The sequence below is a fragment of the Pleurodeles waltl genome, chromosome 10, assembly GCF_031143425.1.
Source record: "Pleurodeles waltl isolate 20211129_DDA chromosome 10, aPleWal1.hap1.20221129, whole genome shotgun sequence".
NCBI classification, from domain to species: Eukaryota; Metazoa; Chordata; class Amphibia; order Caudata; family Salamandridae; genus Pleurodeles; species Pleurodeles waltl.
In genome coordinates this window covers 1,019,804,428-1,019,824,269 of record NC_090449.1, presented here as the reverse complement: position 1 = coordinate 1,019,824,269, position 19,842 = coordinate 1,019,804,428, and the positions used below count along the sequence as shown (strand labels likewise).

Below are 19,842 nucleotides of genomic sequence, written 5' to 3'. Positions count from 1 at the left end.
CATACAATACAATGTTAACTATCCAATGGCCTGGAATACCAGAAGACCTTAGATCAGCAATACTCACACATACTTCAAATAACTCACAAAGAGGAAAGGATATAAAATAGAGAGTTAGGGAAAGAGTCACCTAATTATATTAAATAATACTTTTGTGATTTTGAGTACCTAGAAATGATGACATTGTTATAAAAACACCGAGAAGCATTCATGCACGCAATGCACATCAACTTAAAAAGAATTAGTCAATTAGTGAAAACCTGTTCTTTTAATTTCTGTAACAATGAAGAAAAGACAGAGCACAGTTTGACAAATAAGTGGCTACATCCGTTTCTGGTCGGCGAATGGCTGTAACAAGCACCATTTATTAGGAACGTTATGTACATCACTAAGCACCCTTTCTTTGCATAGACACAACTTTAAATTGTATGAAAACATTTAAAAATACCTGACCTGTCCCAGTTATACTAGTGTCTATTGTACCACTGAATATACTATCCTTTTTCATCATTTCACTATGAAGACAGGATATTACATAAAGCATAAACCCATTTTGCCAAAGTGAAGTAATTTTGGAATGAATTCCACATCTTAAACTTTTCACTGTGTTGTATATTTGAGGTATTAGTTCATTTTTCAGTAAATGACAGCTACTGCAGAAAGTGCACATTCTTGGCATTGAAGGCAACACAATTAAAGTTCATGTATTTGTTGCCTAAATTCTTAGAAAAAATAGAATTACCAAGTAAGATAAACATATTGGTCTTCCTTTGTAAAACAATCATTGATCCATAATTAGCAAAATAAATGTGGTGTGTAATCAATGCCAACACATGAAATACTGTGTAATCTGCATCATATTTCGCCATCAGTTCTATCATGGCATCCTGGAGTTTTTTTTGAAGTGTTGGAATTACTTTCCAATGCGTGTTAGTACACCAAAGCCTGGTACGCAGTATTGAGAACAACGCTCATTTCATTTGTTGGGACAAAAATGCTTTAGTTACTGCAACGCTGGAGAGTTGTCACATTGTGGTAAAGCACCAGTGTAACGCTAGGATGAAGGGATGCACATGGCTTCGCAGGCCTTTTGAGTTTCGAAGCGATTCGAGTTGCCTCCGCAGCCTCCATACCAAAACTGGACACATGTTTTCTTCTCTTTGTTGTAGAACCACTTCAGACTGTACTCCTGACAACGTCCTTCATCTTGGGCCACAGCACAGGCATCTGCAGAGATCAAGATCAGAGATTCTTTTATTTTATTGTATTGTATTGTGTATGTAACCTTTGTTAAAAGCTGTGTTGTTAAACATACAAACAAAATTTTATGTGTGTTATCTTTATAAAAAGATTTTTGGGGTCATTACAACCCTGGCGGTCAAAGACCGCCAGGGCTGTTTCAGAGGAAGCACCGCCAACAGGCTGGCGATGCTTCAAAGGGGATTACGACGCCGCGGTCGCACCGCCAGGACCGGCGGTTTCCCGCCACAGTGGTATCGGCGGTTTTAATCTGCCAGGGCAGCGCTGCTTGCGATTACGAGGCCCCCTCCCGCCAGCCTTTTCGTGGCGCCATGAAAAGGCTGGCGGAAAGGGGAGTCGCGCGGCCCCCTGCCACGGCCCGTGCAGCTTTTCACTGTCTGCTATGCAGACAGTAAAAGCGCGACGGGTGCAACTGTACCCGTTGCACGGCCGCAACACCGCCGGCTCCATTTGGAGCCGGCTCTTGGGTTACGGGCGAGATCCCCACCGGGCCGGCGGGGATCTCATAATGGCCGTGGCGCGAGTGCGGCCGCATTGTCGGCTGCCCGGCGGTCAGACAAGGTCGTAATGACCCCCTTTGTGTTAAATATTAAACATGAAAACACAACTTCATTAGATGTACATTATTACATACCATAATCAAATATCATCATTCATCCTAGTTTAACAGTTTTTCTCAAAAATTAACTAATCATTTGAGAAGACGACCTATTGGTATTAAGGAATTAAACCAACCTATTTACACAAAGAGAACTACTTTTGATATTTGTAAGACCAATTTATTAGTTTTTATTTTAATTCACTATCACTATCTAAACTTCTGTCCTGCAGTGGCACATGCTATGGCTCCAAGTGTATTGCTGGAGCATAAAACAACCTGAGGCCATTGCTACCCCACCAATTCAGGATCTTCTAATGTTCTGTAACATTGTTTCATTGAAACTTTGTATTATGAAGGTTTTGCATTGAAGGTGGAACATATTTTGACCTCAATAATCAGTTCTATGCAGCAATATCGACTACAACCAAATATGTAAGCAAGCCATTATTCTGGGTACTTGTCGTGGCACCTTTAAAAGGAGAGGATTATACACACATATTAATTAAGTCTGTGCGAATGCTCAGCTGCAGTGACTTAAAGTGCTTTACCTTTAATAGAGGCTCGACCGAACTTATGAACAGTGACAAAAACTGTTTTCAGGGTGAAGGCCTCTAGAACATAAATCATTGTGATAGAGGGTTGGCCATGGGGTTTTATGAACCAGACAGAGTTTTAAATACGAATGCTGATGAAATGGCAATAGATCTCTTAAGATTAAGGTTCAGTCTGGCTACAAAGATCAAAGTCTTTTATAAACAAAGCAACCAAAGTGGGAGTTAAAAAAGTAATGAAGCTCTGAAGGGAACAGAAGGATCTTGGTATAAACGTATTTTACTTCAATTGGTGCCCGAACATCCAAGCACCTACTGTGTGGAAACATACAGAGCATCCACACACTGATTTGGATCACCAGATATCTTAAAAACAATGTATGTGTCATTAGCTTACAGCAATAGTGAAAAGCCATGGGACTGAATTAAGGAACCTCTTCAAGTAAAGGTCTTGTGTCTGAACAACAATAGTGAGAGCAAAACCAGTACCACCCTATTAGATAGGAAGTTCTTGAACCAATTAAGACCAAGGTGTGCAATTTCCAACTGCTTCAGGTGACTTAATAGCAGCTGATTTTTTTTCCACTTTATCAAAGGTTGCAGAAAGATCAAGCAGAATTAATGTGGCTTGAACAAGTGCAAGCTCAAAGCTTATGCAAAGCTACCATCATAATGGTCTTGGTGCTCCACCCGCTCAAAAGCTGGACTAAATGGGATATAAGATAGTGGTGCTCAGCAAACTTAGAGAGTTGGTTTGAGAAAGCATGCACTAAGAGTTTGGCTAAAAAAGGCAATTGTGAAATAGGCCTACAACTGTCTAATTCTTGGTGACAAATGATGTATGTTTCAGAAGCGGGATGACAGACGTTCTGATTAGTTCGTCCAGAATGGTGCCAGTCGATAAGGAGGCATCCAGGGTAGCCAGTGCAAACCTATGTTCCACTAGTAAAATAGCTTTATGAAACTTGGCTGAGAGATTATCAGCAAAAGCACCTGCAGGCTTGCTGCACTTTAGCAATAGGTGGGAATCCTCATAATACAGCACGAAGAACTGAGAGTGAATGGCTAGACACCACAGGTAGAGATGTGCTGTCACATGGAAGGAATGAAGACATTTTCTGGTTCTCAAGGTGCAATCAATTGGAATTTATCAAAGACTGACATGTGACCAGTGAGGTTGCAATTATTTATTGGCAGCAAAGAATGCTGCTTGTGGCTCAGTATTTTCTGGGAGAAATCCATACATATATATATAATGCATACAGCTTCTCCCACATGAAAGGAACTGCTCAGTTCCTTTCATGTGGGAGAAGCTGTGTGCATTATAGTGAGGCCTGCCGGAGCTCTGCTCAGACTGCCACATTTCAGCCTTAGCACTAGCATTACTACCACCATATTTGTGACTTTATATATGTAGCGAGAGAGAGAGAGAGAGAGACAGATATGTATATATATTCACTGAAAAAAACAAAGGTAACAGGGGCGTTATAGTTTTAGACTTACTTGTACAAAACCATAGAAATTCAACAGTTATGTTTAAAGTTCTTTCAAGTAACTATAACTCACGCCTAAGGTAACTACTGTATATAAGGCGCCCCTGCCATGCACAGTTTTCTTATCAATAATTTTTTGCAAATGCTGCAGTGATAATATCAAAGATCTCATAGAAGATGTCATTGGTGATATAATATGTGGAGTAATTAGCTGTGCATGGCGAAGGCGCAACTTATAGTTACCTTAGGGCGCAAATTATAGTTACTTGAAAGAACTCTAACTGTAACTGCTGAATTTCTGTAGTTTTGTACGAGTACATTCAGAACCTAACTATAATGTCGCTGTAACCTTTGTTTATTTCAGCGAATTTCTATGTTTTTTTTAACCTATAGCAATTTTAATTACTATACGTTATTCCAACCTGCTGCCAGGCCTTGCAGACAAGCCCTTATAACCATCCAAACCCATGCCACGCATGGCCTTTGGCCGTGCATAGTGCAAGTTGGCCAAAGGGCCTGTCTCTCTCAGTAGATCTGTGAGTGGATGCATGAATGTCTGAGTGGGTCTGAAAGTGTGTGTGTGAGTCTACGAGTGAGTGCATGAGTGTCTGAGTGGGTGTGTGAGTGGACGCATGAGTCTCTAGTGCATATATGAGAAAAATAAATTTGTGTATGAATGAGTCTGTGGTTTTTCTTTCAAATATTTTTATTGGCGACCACCACGTGGTAATATATCTATCTATATATATATATATATATATATATATATATACACACACACACCTCTCTCTCTCTCTCTCTCTCTCTATATATATATATATATATATATATATATATATATATAGAGAGAGAGAGAGAGAGAGATATATGACCACTACATATATATATATATATATATATATATATATATATATATATATATATATATATATATATATATATATATAGAGAGAGAGAGAGAGAGAGAGAGATGTGTGTATATATATATATATATATATATATATATATATATATATACTATTTATATATTACCTAATGGCGCTCGCTAGTAGGTAGTTATAGTTAGGACTATGTTTCCGTAGAAAAGCTTTTTTTGACTTGCCTATATCTTTGGTGGTGTTTGACTTTCACAAAATTTTCCCGAAAAAATGCCCTGTGATTCTTGTTGCCCATGGAAATTTTGGGGGGTATACATCAATCGGGGCCAAGAAAAAGTGGGGGGGGTCAAAAAAGTTGTGTTTCCCATATTAATTACATTTAGACACGACTACAGCCCGAACAGCTGGACGTAATTACATAACAATATAGCAGGAAACTAGCTTTCAGTACACAGATTGTGCTTTACGTTATTTGGTGTAAATCCATTTAGTAGTTTATGAGAAATTAAGAAAACTCCAAATGTGTATATCTCTGGCCTCAAATACATCCCAAATATCCACGAATTTTCGTGAATGCATGCACAAATAGAATCAATGTAGTTGGTTGGCCACAATCTGTCTACAACACTGCGGCTGCCATTTTATGTTATGGGAGAGGGTCCGTGGGGCTGAAAATAGAAATGATAAGTGGTATAAGGGGTCAGGGTGAAGGTACCCTGACCCCAGGTGTGTGATATAGGAGTGTTTTAGGGTCAAATTATGGGTTTAAAATTATTTTTCTTCATCATGTGCAATATCTTTGAATACTCTCAGATATTCGGGAATATGCACAAAAAAAACATTCACAGACTCCTTCATATATTAATTCATTCACTCATACATGCACTCAGAGACTCATGCGCCCACTCACACACCCACTCAGATACTCATGCAACCACTGACACACACTCATAGACTAAAACACCCACTTTCAGACCCACTCAGTCACTCACACACCCACTTACTCATCCACTGACAGAGACAGACCCTGTGGCCAACCGCCGCTGCTCATGGGGAAAGGCCTTGCGTGGTGCTGGGTTGGGTGGTTATAAGGGCTTGGCTGCAGGGCCTGGCCACAAGCTGAAGGCTGCGCACAGCAGTGGTTAGATTACCGTATAGTAACTTAAATTACTTTGCGTTGGAAATCCATAGAAATTCACTGAAAAAAAAACAAAGGTTACAGAGATTTTATAGTTATGTTCTGAATTTACTCATTCAAAACCATAGAAATTCAGCAGTTATATTTAGAATTAGTTCAAGTAATTATAACTCTCGCCTTTGCCATGCACAGCTAATTACTCCACATATTATATCATTGATTACATCTTCTATGGCATCTTTGATATTATCGCTACAACATTTGCAAATAAATCTTTTATAAGAAAACTGTACATGGCAAAGGTGCGAATTATAGTTACCTTAGGGTGTGAGTTATAGTTACTTCGGAATAAATAACTATAACCGCTGAATTTCTATGGTTTTGTACTAGTAACTATAACATCGCTGTAACCTTTGGTTTTTCTAGTGAATATGTATATCACCAATAATCCTTTGTTAACCATCCAACAAAGGAACCAATGCTTGCTGCTGTGCCAGACAGAGAAAAACCTATTGGAGGGAGAGTGCAGAGATGGAAAAAGAAGCTCTAAAAGTTGAAACTGATGGCAACAGTAATACAATAATAAATTTGACTTCTCAGCGAAGAAGAGAATAGCCTCAAACTCGGCCTGCCATATTGTCCAGCTAGTAATATGTACTATACCCAAACAAGAATAGACCTTTTTAAATTCATCAGGGGTATAGAGCTGAAACAAATCTTTATGCTGCAACCAAAGAAGAAAACAGCACAGATATCCATAAGGGATAAAAGTCAATGTATGTTTAGGTAGCAGATATGACCCTTCTTACAACCCTACAGGAATAGGAAAATAAAACTCTTGGTGTTGAGCTGCCAGTTTCAGCTGAGTCAATCTGCAATGTGCAGGACATAGACAGCTGTTGGGATGCTCCTACAAATGTCAAACAGAGGTCTAAATTTGTACCAATGATGCCTAAAGACGCTGTTGACATTTATTATGATTTAGTAACTCAAAATTTAAAACAGCTATATATCAATCTTAGTAAAAAAAAAAAAAACAAGAGTTCCGGTCATTAGCAATATTATGGATTGGTGAAAAAGCTGAGATCTCGATCCGATTGCATTATATAAAATTCTGATAAAGGAGGAAACTTGCTTTGGTGATCCATGGAGAAAATCTGGTGGAGGCCTATAAATAGCTCAACAGCAAACACTGCTATGTTAAGGGCACCAGTGAAAAGATGAAAGAAATACACAGGAAATACAATCAGGAACTATTGGACTGGCGAAAGCAGGGTCTTATCTTGTATGATGCACCCCAATTTTTACGAATTGACCAACCAAGAACTCCAGTATTATATCTGAAACCTAAATTTCACAAGGACAGAAAGAACCCACTCAGACGCCTAATTACTTCTGCAATTGGGAGCTCCTTTGAAAACACTTCCAGATATGTGGACTATTTCTTACAAGATTTTGACATCACCTTACCTTCTTATGACCAGGACACAGAAGAGTTTCTAAAAAAAATATGATATGCCATGGGAAGAAGACTACCTTTTAATCAACACAGATGTGTCAACATTGTACTCAAGTATTCAGCATGTTGATGGCATAACGGCAGTACAGTATTTCTGGGGGTCTAGAACATTAAGCAGGGGCTGCTCCTCCATTAGGGCGGAGGAGCATCACCACCCGCCAGCAGAGGCAGCTGCAAACCTTTTACCAAAAATTGATAATAAACTGTGTTTATTATCATTTTTTGGTAAAAGGGGCAGTGTCACAGGCTGTGACAAGCACTGAGGGGTACACAGCACTCCTCCTCAGTGTGCATGTGCATGTATGTTTGGCCAGCCATATCGGGCCGGCCAAACACATATGCGTAGTAGGCAGGCTCTGAGCAGCATCAGGATTGGCTGCAGGATAGGCTGGGAGACTGTGCCTGCATGCAGCAGAGGAGACGGAGGAGCGGAGCGACGCGGCGGCGTGCAGTTATTATTTTTTTTAATTAAATTGTACCTCCTACCACCCCTATGCGCTGCACCCGCCCTGCCCCGCGTGAGCACAGCGAGCCATGACTGACATTAAGTTTGTGGAAACACACAGACATGTTATTAAAGATGATCCAATGGTGCCCTGAGAGGGACATCCTTTTATTTAATAAGGAGCTAGTTCATCAGATCCATGGAACAGCGATGGGCACCTTCTCTGCTCCCAGCTACGCAAATCTACCAAGGAGAGCGCAGAGAGGTTCTCAAAGAAAATCAATGCTAACAAGCTTAATCTGCAATTCACTTGTGCCATCCACACAACAGAGTTTAATTTTTTAGACCTAACTGTCAAAAATAAAAGGCTGGAAACTAAGCTGTTTAGGAAGCCAACTTTTGGTAACACACTATTGCATGCTACAAGCTTTCACCCTCACAGATTAATTCAAAGTGTTCCATATGGTGAGAGCTTGAGAGTAAAATGGAATTGTAGTGAACAGGAAAAGGAAGTCAAAGCATTGGAACATTTGTCCAAAAGGTTTGTAACAAGGGACTATCCCAAAGCATGTATTGAGGAGGCACAACAAAGAGTAAGAGCACAATCGAGCGATTAGTTATTGTTTGGTAGTAGGAAGGACAGGCAAGACAAAATAGATTTGCACTTTAGACTTATTAATACATTTAACAGACAAGAAGGCAATGTAAGATTTGTTTTGCAGAAGCACTGGGACCTTATTCAAAGTGATCCAGTGATTGGCAAGGTAGTACCTTGCATACCTGGTGTAACCGTTAGGACTGCCAAATCCATGAGGGACAGTCTTGTAAGGAGTAGTCCAGAGACTTGTACTAAGACCAATACAACCTGGTTAGATCAGAACCCAGGGTTCAGAAAATGTGTTAAGTGCAAGGCCTGTGGCCATGGCATTAATACAAGGGTTTATACATCACCTTTAACTCAGAGAAGTAAGAAAATCATTGGCATTTACCACTGTAAAACAAACTATACAATTTATGCCTTGTAATGTCCCTGTGATTTAGCATACACAGGCAGTACAACACTCCCTGTCCATAAAAGGATTCTACAGCATCTACGGGTCACTAGGAATCATGATAGGGTGTATCCTGTTGCTAGGCAATTTGAGGAATTTCATTGTAGTAATACCAATGGCCTCACATATTTTGTAATTGATACAATCCTGCCAAGTATAAGAGGAGGCGACAGGGAGAAAGCGTTAAGAGTCACAGTATATCATTGAGTTGAACACGAAAAATCCCAGTGGTCTCACCACAGAAGAGGATGTGCACACAAATTTGTAAGAAAATGAATGCATATATAGTTGCAAGGTTGAAAATAGAAAAAAGTGTCCCTTTCTCGATGTACGAAGCAGTTTATATATGATTTTATGTTTCACTTATGGGGTGGTTTTAGCATGTTTTCAAAGGGCATAAGTTGGGAACAATGCAACTCAGCTACAGCAGTTTCAGCCCAGTTGGGCATGGTTGTTTGGCAGGGAACGATGGCCTCGTTCTGATCATAATCATATAGAAAACGTCATTGCACTAAGCACTTTATCAACAAATAGTACAATGTGACAGTACAAGTATGCTATTCCAGTGAGCATCGCAAATTGCTTTCAAAAAGTTGATAGCACTAGGCACTTGGGGCCACATGTACAAAGATCCGGTTTTGCAAATCACAATTTTTGTGAGTCGCAAAACCGGATGTACAACAGTGTACCTACCTCATGAATATTCATGAGGTAGGTCGCAATTTGTGACCTCATTGGGAATGACTGCCCTCACAGGGATGGTGGCCTGCTGGAGACAGCAGACCACCATGACTGTGACTGCTTTTAAATAAAGCAGGTTTTTTTGGGGAAATGCAGCCCGTTTTCCTTGAAGGAAAACGAGATGCATTTCAAAAACAAAAATGAAAAGTTTTCTTTTCTTTTTTTCAGAGCAGGCAGTGGAGCGTGGGACCACTGCCTGCTCTAAAAAAATATTTTAGCTGTCATTCAAAAAGGGGAAGGGGTCCAATGGGGACCCATTCCCGTTTGTGAATGGGTTAGCACCAGTTTGAAACTGGTGCTAACTGCGATTGTTTTGTGACTGGGTTTCACGGTCACAAAACAATGCTACATCACGCTGCGACTTGCGATTAGGAACGGAACGCCCCTTCCTAATTGCGACTCGCAAACCTATTTTGCAATTCGTTCAATAGATTACCGAATCGCAAAATAGACTCTCTACATACCAAAATAGTTTTTGCTTGTCGCAAGCGGTCCGATTCTGCAAATCGGGCTGTTTGCGACTAGAAAAATGGTACATACATGTGCCCCTTGATTATTTAGGCACTTTTTGCTGCTAATTATCGCATCATTCATTGTGGTATATTGCAGCTAGCATTTCATTCAAGCTACTGTCTTTTTTTAACTAATTTGTGACAAAGTTTATCAAACTTTTGACATATATTGGTTGTCAATCTAAAATGCACGTTTTTGCCCACTTGCGCTATATTGTACATAGGCACAAGGCACTTTAGAAATTTTCCCTACAAATGTTTTTTGTATGCACAGCTGTATGGTGTACTATAAATGTGTATTACTTTATTGAAAAAATATTGTAAGAGCCTTTTAACAGTTTCAGCAGTTGCAATGTTTGGTAATCATATTCAAATGCAGTAATTTTATGCCAAACCTGAGTTTGTTTTAACCAAGTTGAAACCTTTAAGTCTGTTTTTTATTTTGTTCATGACGTAATGCATTTGTATTGGTGTAAATATGTGCACTTAATGGTGCTTCACCATCAGTGAACAAGGCTACGGAGGTAGCAGAAATGCGTTTGATGGTTTTGGCAGCACTGAAGTAAATAAAAGGTCTTATAAGCAACTGAACGCAGCAAGCATTGGCTCCTTTGTGGATGGTTGAAGGATTATTGGTGATTGCTTTACGGAAAGTGCTGGCTCTCGAGTTACATTGTGCATCCCGATGAGGAGCACAGCGGACATTAGTTGCCTGTTATAACATTTGAGCAAAATGTTTGTATCAGCAGATACTGATGAGAGATGGTACAGAAGCTGGGAGGAGACTGCTTCATTGATAAATTGCTCCATCTCTTTGACTCGCGAACATGGGATTGAGAAGTGGTTGTGGACAAGGGGAATGCAACCAGTAAAATGGAATGACAATGTGATTTGACCAAGAGTCCTGTATCAGGTGGTAATGTACTTAAGTTGTTATAACAAAAGATATCTAGGGTGAGTCTGCCTACATTAGTGGAAACACAATAATTCAATAAGTTAAAAAGTGCCAACACCTACCTAAAATGAATCTGTGCCATTTTGGAAGCTCCATCAAAATGAATATTGACTATTGCTACCCCACTCCTGCTTGCTACCATATCCTCAAACTCTAATTACATTCAGGCCATGCCTTTTACATACTCAAAGCTGGTTCACTGGCATCTTTATATTAAGGGTTTATCTCCCTCATATATTTGGAATGTTACCCTATGCACAAACAGACAGACACAACTTGCACTCAGGTACACTCAGCCAAAACAGCATGGGAAATTTCATAGCTTGTGTATTTAATAATGTCCCAAAAATGTCTAGTAGAGGCTACTGGCACGAGAGCTAGATGCTGTCTAACCTAAATGATATGTTACTATTCATTTTTACCAAATAAATTTTATCAGGAGGACACAAAGGGAGATTGCACCATTTATCCATAATAGTTCTGATTGTTATAACATTAAGGTCATAAAAACTTTGAGCTATAGGCCTGATTATCAGTTTGGCCGTCCCACTGCTATTCAGCTGCGGTCCCAAGTGCTCCATGGACTTGGCGGTCTTTTGCCCGCCCTATTTAGATATCACCGCTAGCCCAATGGCAGTGTTTCTAATGGCAGGGAACCAGCTCGAGATGCAGTCAGTAATTAAAGGAATATTTTTCAAATGTGTCGATGTAGGTGTGTACATTTTTAATAAATAAGTCTAAAATGTACATAAATGGATGATGCATGTGAAAGAATACCTTGTACGGGTACTTTTCCATTGCTGGAGTGCGGACCATATGTGCCCAGTCCAGTCAATGCGAGAAAAGTGCAAAAGGTACCTACCTAGATTCCGTCCGTCACTGTTTTTAGTTTAATTTGGGGGTCAAATTGCTGGTGTGAAGGGGAGCCCTGGATGAAGGGGTCCACATCAGAGACTGAAGAGAAAAAAATTAAATGGGAAACTTGCACCCCATTTACTTCGATCCCGCCGTCTTGAAGCAGGTGGCCTCCCCGCCACAGTCAGCTTGACTGAAAGGCACTTTGTAATCTGGACGGCGGGAACCCTGTCTGTACCGCCCTCTGACAGCTGCTTTTCAACAGCCGCTGTCATGTCACTTGGCGAATGGCTGGCTGAGTCAGGGGGACTCTGGCGGTCTCTCGATCAGCAAAACGCTATCCTTGTAATTTAGCAGGCGGACCGCCAACTAGGTGGGCTGGGAATCCGACAACGTTTCGATGGCAGTACCCTTTCCGCCAAACTCATAATCAGGCCCTATATCACTACAGTTGGCATATAATCAAACCCCTTGATAATATTGTTTTTAATAAGGACAGATTTTAATGCTGGAATGTTAAGGTCAATAATACATGTTTTATTTCTATTTAGAGGGATCCAGAACATGTAAGGATTATCCTGAAATTATACTGAGCTCTCTATATATCTCTTCGTTTTAAAATAATGTTTTTCCTCGATGTTGTTGGTGCTCAGTTATGATACCTGAAAAGAGTGAATTTATGAGTTCAAAGTTAATAAATATCAGATGATGTCTGAATGACAAGTTTGTGAACTGAGCCATCAACGCCTCCATTTTATGCAGCAGTTAGGGTGTCTTGATATGTTGTTTAAAGCTAGATAATAAAAAGATAACTAGCCGCTAACTTTTTAAAGGAAAATAGAAATTTCTAACTAACCTTTAAAAGGCATTTTTCATGTCTAATTAGATGTTTTAATTTGCACATTATGCAAAGGAAAGAACTGCCAGTTTGGAACAATCAGCTACATTCCATCTGGAGATAAATCATGTTGCTCGTGTGAGACTGAGTAAGTCATAAACCTCGGCAGCCGTCCACTAAAATAATGACCAATATTTAGCAAACTGCATTTACAAGAGTAATGGGATGCTATAGAGCTAACCATATGTTCCAGTGAGTTAACACTCTCATCAGCTATCCCCTGTAGATCCTGAATTAAGGTAATGAGCAAAAGCCAACTCAGCCTTTCATCCTTCCATGGTTGTTACACTGGGTAAGTTTAAAATGGCAATACAAACACTTGCTTATGGACACCGCAAATTGGTTGTATTAAACGCTATTTAAAAAAGTTTTGTTTGTTAATATTGATTTGAATTGAAAAGCATCATAGACTAATTTATTTTGTAAATATTATGCTATTAGCACAATGTGGCGAGGGTAGTATTCTCACCATGTGACAACATGTCCAACATCATTCTATGTTAAAATGGCAGTTGATTATTTCCCTAAATGTTCTACTCTTGACTGTCACCTATCTTTTTTAATTGTGTTGTTAGCATCAGTTTATGTTGTGGGCAATAACACAGACCACCCAGTAAACTTCTGTAGTTTAGAAAGTCATTCAGTCAGAATACGCTTCACCCTGGTATGGCTCAAAAACAGATACTGCGGAGCTATGCATTTGTCCTGTGATTTAAGTTGGGCAATGGCCGGTTCCCTAGAGGTTGTTTTTCATTCAAGATTTGGATAAGAAAGAAGATTGTTTCCTTCAGATGTATGCACTAAGTCCACCACACATAATTCTAAACAGTGGAAGACTGACTGCTCTTGCTCTGTATTAAAAGCTTGGGCTATTTATTCACTATAGGCCAGGCTGTTAAGCAAATCCCCAAAGAAGGTCCCTCGGCTTCATGCCTTAATCATTCCTTTCTGATTCTAATTCATAGTTGTTGAGTATTGTTCCACGGGTGATGCCAGATTTTCAGGATAAGCACAGACTACGCAAACTACTTGTGTTTGGATTCACCATATAATTCTACCTTACATAGCTGTCTTGGTTATTTGACCTGGGTTCAGCCCTTCTGAACTGCTATTGAGGAAACCTATTTTACAATGACAAAGACTTGCTCAGTTGGTAAGGTCAGGAGAAACTGGTTTTTCAAATATGTTTGCAAAACACCGCTTTTTTGGTTATTCCTATTTCTGTGGAATAAGGACGTCCATATAGCTACACATTTTTATAATACCGTGTTTTTCTTGACCCATGGCTTTAAAATCGGAACCCAATCATAAGTTCAAAGTTAGGATTGGAGGCCCAGGCCACCTCTTTAGTCATCAGTAGTAGTTTGCTATTGTGACAAGCCCCGTACATTGAGCACAAAGTGTGTTTATCTGTTGATTCTAAAATAACAATAACCTTTATGCCATGTTTGTTCACTAGGTCATTAAAGAGGTGATCAGATTTGAAATGGTGACACCTTTTTGGCACATTTACAGAAGTTTCACTTCACAGTTTTAGGCCACCTCCTTCATGACAGTTTTTACATCTCTGCTAGACTGTCCCATATTTTCAGTTTTCATGCCCCTCTGCAACCTACTAAAGGACTTTAAGGTCCACTTTGTTAAAAACTTACTACAGTTGTAAGCTTACCTGTGCAACTTTTCATTTCTAGGACCATATTTTATCCAGTATATCACAACTTGACTGGTGAATGCAGCCACCATTTTAATGGTTGTAGAACAGCACCAGCCTACTGCAAACACAGTGGGTATATGTAGGAAGTGGAGGAGCATAAGAGGGGCTGCACATCTATGCCAAACACAAGCCCAAGTGCACCCATCCACACTGAGTCCACACGTTCCTTGGGAAATGCTGTCAGGTTTGGCCCAGCTCCAAAAGTGCTATCCTAAATGCCTAAGCACATTGGAATCTCCAAACTCCTTCTCTCCAGAGCTGCAAACCTTTCAAACACAACATTTCTGAACTAGGCATATGCAGATTGACTGAAAGTAATGACTTTGCAAAACTAAAATGCTGTGCTCGATCTGGCTTCTTTTAATCTGTCTCTAAGACTGCCTGGACTATTACTTGCCTTAGCTGCTGGTGAGTGCTCAATCCGAGGAGCGCTATGAGGCACTATACCAGCATCTACCCAGTCACACTAATGTTCACAAACCTTACACTGAACTATGGGGCATGATTTCCTGAATATTCTTAAATTTATCTTCACTTCCCAAACATCAGTGGGCCATATTTGACCTGTTGACAACTTATAAGTGCTTCTTACTGAAATATGGGTGCAGAACTCTTCTCACCCAGCCATCACTAATGCGATTCCCTTAGCATATTAATTCTTACACATCAGTAGACTATCCAAAGGCGGCAGGTGACTTTAATCTACAAGCACAGGCTGAGACACAGATCCATTCAGACCGACCCCAAACCAGATTATGAAACACTGCTATCAACTCTGTCAATTCCCTCATGTTTTCCTCATCTTGCATATCCTTAGAAAGATTGTGCCAGCTGAAAAACACAGTGTCGTATTATTGGAAGGAATTCTGAGCTGGATTACTGTAACAGCCTGTTTGTGGGTCTCCCTGGATATTTATTGAACAAACTGCAGTATTTTCAGAACCTAAGTGGGTGGACTATCTGTAAATTGTCAAAATTTTATAACATGTAGGAGGCATGGGGCTCCCTTGAGATGCCAGAAGTTGAGCAATGAGTGCAAATTAAAGTTCTCTGCGTTTTTCAAACGGTCTTGAAAGATCTGGCCAAAAGACCATCCAGGAGCTGTGCATTCACATCTGCACAATGTGGTCTTCACACCTCCTTCAATTCAGTGTTCCTCATGAGAAGAAAGTGTGCCTCTATGATTGCTTCTTTTGTCACCTGATGTGCAAAACCTGGAACACTCTTCTGTTGAGGATCAGGTTTTTGTACAAACCAATTGAACTTTAGCTGAGATCTGAGCACCGTTCATCTTGCTAATTGTATTTTTCCCTGGTGCCTTTTATTGTTCCCTGCTGCCCATTCATCACCAAAAAAACACCACTCTAGTGTCAGTGTGTTTTTCAAATAATAAAATAATAACTTCTTTCAGGTACTTCCTCCTAACCTTTCCTCCCTGCAATCCCCCCCAGGTAGTTGAGCCACAAACCAAGACAAGATAGCCATCTGACGCTATGTCTATGTGTAGTTTTAATTTGCTGAAACTTTAACACAATGTGAAACCATGACACACAAATTATTTGATTAATTGAAGGTTATCTGCGATTAATACTATAGAACTCAATTTTTGGGAAATGTTTCCCCTTGTTTAACCATATTTTTGATAGCACCCTAAATTTATCTGTCAGTTGGAAACTTTCAAGCTTAAAGTATCATGATTAATATTTAGACATCATCAATATTATTTAATTTTTCTAAAGGTTTTCTTTCCTTTATTCCTAAAATAGTCAAATCTGATACACCTTTTGTTTAACTGAACACAGGATTTTCTTATTCAGGTTAAGAAGATTGCATGTTTTTGAAGCTCCTTTGATAGACGTATAGTGTGTGTTACTTTGTACAACTATCACTAGCCTCGTAGGAAATCTTTGACCTAGATTGTGAAATACAGTAAAGCACTCCAGGAGTTTCCAGATTTGTACATCTTCAATCATCTGTAGTTGCTTTGGTTTGATTAAACAATATATCTAAGGTTTAGGTTGTGTAGCTCTCAGATGACTTTCTGAACTGGATATAATGAGTTCTTTTTTTGTTTTATAGTTCCAATTGTTAAGTTTAGGGACACTGTTAATAAAATAAACTCCTGAAATGGTTACTTGAGTTTTTACTTTCCTTGTCTAGTCTTCACGTCTTCTGAGCACTGTGAACTAATTTCTAAATTGTTGGCAAACGTTGCAATAACAATAATGTGTGCTATCCAGTACTTAGTATATTTCTGATCTCTGCTTGTGTCCTGCCACATGATCAGTTATCTGAGTGAATGTTTTATTTGTATTCACATGTTCTCTCTTTATTCTTGATTGTGGGACTAAGTAAAACTTATTCACATGAATGTCAGATTGAATATTTTAAATAGCATTAGTTCCTTGTATCCAATCCTGTTTAGTTGATTTACCAGGTTACTTTCAGGAAGTGAAAAGTGTATTATCTTCTTAGTGTATTTACCTATAATCTCTTGCCCCTGGTTAACCAGAAATATTGTTCAGGTTGACAAGAGTACTGTGTTCACAGTCGACTCTTCCCTATTGGTGATTTTCTGTTTTGCTAGGGTTAGGTTTTCCTAGGTTTAAACTTCTTCTCAAAAGTACTGTGTTTCCTGCTGTCAGTGTTTTAACTGATTTTTATTTAAATAGTGAGCCTAAGGCAGTGGCGTAGCGTGGGGAGTGCAGGGGGGGCCGGCCGCACCGGGCACAACATCTTGGAAGAGACTAAATCCACGGGTTAGGGGGCGCAAATTACTTGCCTTGCCCCGGGTTAGGGGGCGCAAATTACTTGCCTTGCCCCGGGCGCTGACAACCCACGCTACGCCACTGGCCTAAGGTGGTCTTGACTCGTTTGCAATTAACTTCCTGCCATTGGGGTTTCACTTGCCAAGAATCAGAGTACACCAACAATATGTTCAATACACCTACTATGAACAACTCACCAAGCATCAACCTCTGTACTATGCCAGACTGTGAAATTTAACACCCACATGTACGTTACATTAGCACAATAGCATCATTATGGACTTTGTTTTTTTAATAATAGAATAAGGGCCAGATTTAGAGGTCAGCAGAGGGGAATACTCACTAAGGTGATGGATATCCCGTATACCATATCACAATCCCATTCTATCCTATGGGGAGTGAAATACGATGGATGGGATATCCGTCATGGTTGTGATGGAGTACTTCCTCCGCCGACTTCTAAATCCGGCCCTAAGTATTTAAACACAAATTCACATGCCAAACATATGCATTAGGATACAGATTGCTTTTCATCTGCATTATAATAAAGCACTTCACATACAAGTGCACGTTTGAATTAAATCTTATTCCATTATTGACATAGGTACGTGTTTTTGCGACCACAACAACGCATCCATCGCCTTTCTCTGGGGCCTCTACCACAAGGCAAGTGGCGGGTGGATTTATTATAATTATATATATGATAGTAAATATAAACTGGGGTTTCCCAGATAGATTGAGGAAGCCTTGAGACTAGTTTCTGTGACAGTCTTCCAATTTATAATCCCCACCAGAAAAGCACTGTGGTTAAATTTCACATCAGGAGAGACCCCCTCTGAGATAAAATGCACATGGTTTTCAACCTGCTGGTCAAGGTTGTGTGTCTTTGTACATTGATCAAGACAGTGGATGACATCAAAGAAGTAAGGGTGATAATACTCCCTTGTGAGTTTCATAGCAGACTTTACAGAAAAAAACCTTTCCACTGGTGAAAAAACTATAGTACATTCTGTCAATTCAAGGACGTTCCCAAACTATTCCAACTGTAGGGATATGGTTACTTCAAACCTTTTGAAGAGATACCTTGCAAATATATTCAAGGAGGTAAATACTGAGTAACATATTTGTGAATTTATAGGATATGGATTTTCAATTCATGTGGATGACTACTCGCTGACACAGTTTCTTTCCCACTTAAACTCTAAATTTATGACACTGGTAAATTTGTTTATAGGTGAAATTTTATCCTCAGAAGAGATCCTAAAATTCCATTTAAGTTTTATTCTATAGATCAGGTTGTAGAATTTAGAAATGCAGATTACCTTCCTAACAGTTGGGCTACACTTGGGTTCACAAAACTCAGGTGTATTGTGTCCCATGTGGAAATTAGAATTACCAATTTCTAAATGGTTCCCCTGGATACTTTTGGTTGGCACATGCTTTTTGACTCTTATTGCACTTCCCTGAGACACATTTCATTTAATTTCACAAGAACTTGCAACAAAATTTTGTGTCTAAGAATTTCACTTGATTTTAAGGGGTGTCTTAATTTATCCAGTAGATTTTTCTTATGCTTTTCTGCTGGTTAATAGTAATCCAGTGACCAAAAACACATCATAGGATCCTCCAGCAACCATTTGTTAGCAGTCAACTGAAATTTCTACCAATGTTGGGGCATTCCAGGAAGCTAATTCTGTCCACATGTCTTAAACATACCTTCACTTTGCACCATCTCTTCAAAATTATCGGGAATTCCTGTTAATGAAAGTAAAACAAACACAAAGAATAAGTAAACAGAACATTGACATATTTTCCATTCAGAGAACAAGTGAACGCGCCCACAGGTTTGTTGTCTCTATCACACAATCTCACTCACACACACCCCTCACACGGACATAGGCCTGAAATCAAAAATAATGAACGATAATAGGTGAAAATATAGAATTTAACCCATCAGTCTTAAAATGCGCTGTGCAAGAGTGCAGATTTACAACAGTTGTTAGATGATATGTCTGTTCGAAGCAAAAGCATTGATAGATAGTTTTTAATCTCCTTGGCCAGCTTTTAACCAATGCATGAAGAATAGAAGCATTTGATAAGAATAAACCCAATACAAATGAAGTAAATTCTCAAGGGGGTTCAAAAGTTATCAAATATTAAAAACCATCCTGTTAGGGATCAGTCATCAAAAATGTTCACTTATCCTCAATGTAGCTCACATTTGACAGCAGTTAGGTCATTCAGAAGTAATGCCTTGGGGCTCACAATGCTTGAGTGCTTTATGTTATCAAGAGAGATATATTCAGTAATTAGTCTGGTATTTCCCATCAGTGACAGCATATAAAAGCTGGTTTTATTGCATAGGCTGAAGTAGTCTACCCTACAGGAAAACCCTGGGTGTGAGTAAAACGAATTCTTTCCATAAGTTAGGCTAAGAAACTGATACAGTATTCATCCGTACA

At 39.4% G+C, this 19,842-nt stretch overlaps 1 protein-coding gene across 1 annotated transcript in view; it reads right to left on the bottom strand.

The window, feature by feature from the left end:
• Positions 1–249: 249 nt before the first annotated feature.
• LOC138262145 (collagen alpha-4(VI) chain-like) overlaps positions 250–19,842 on the bottom strand; it is a 343,879-nt gene continuing 324,286 nt past the window's right edge. Inside the window, exons 42-43 of the mRNA XM_069211929.1 lie at positions 19,097–19,135; positions 250–1,227 (exon numbers count right to left, since the gene is read on the bottom strand). Coding sequence (XP_069068030.1) covers positions 1,055–1,227; positions 19,097–19,135 — 212 coding nt within the window. The 3' untranslated portion in view covers positions 250–1,054. The remainder of the gene's footprint in view (positions 1,228–19,096; positions 19,136–19,842) is intronic.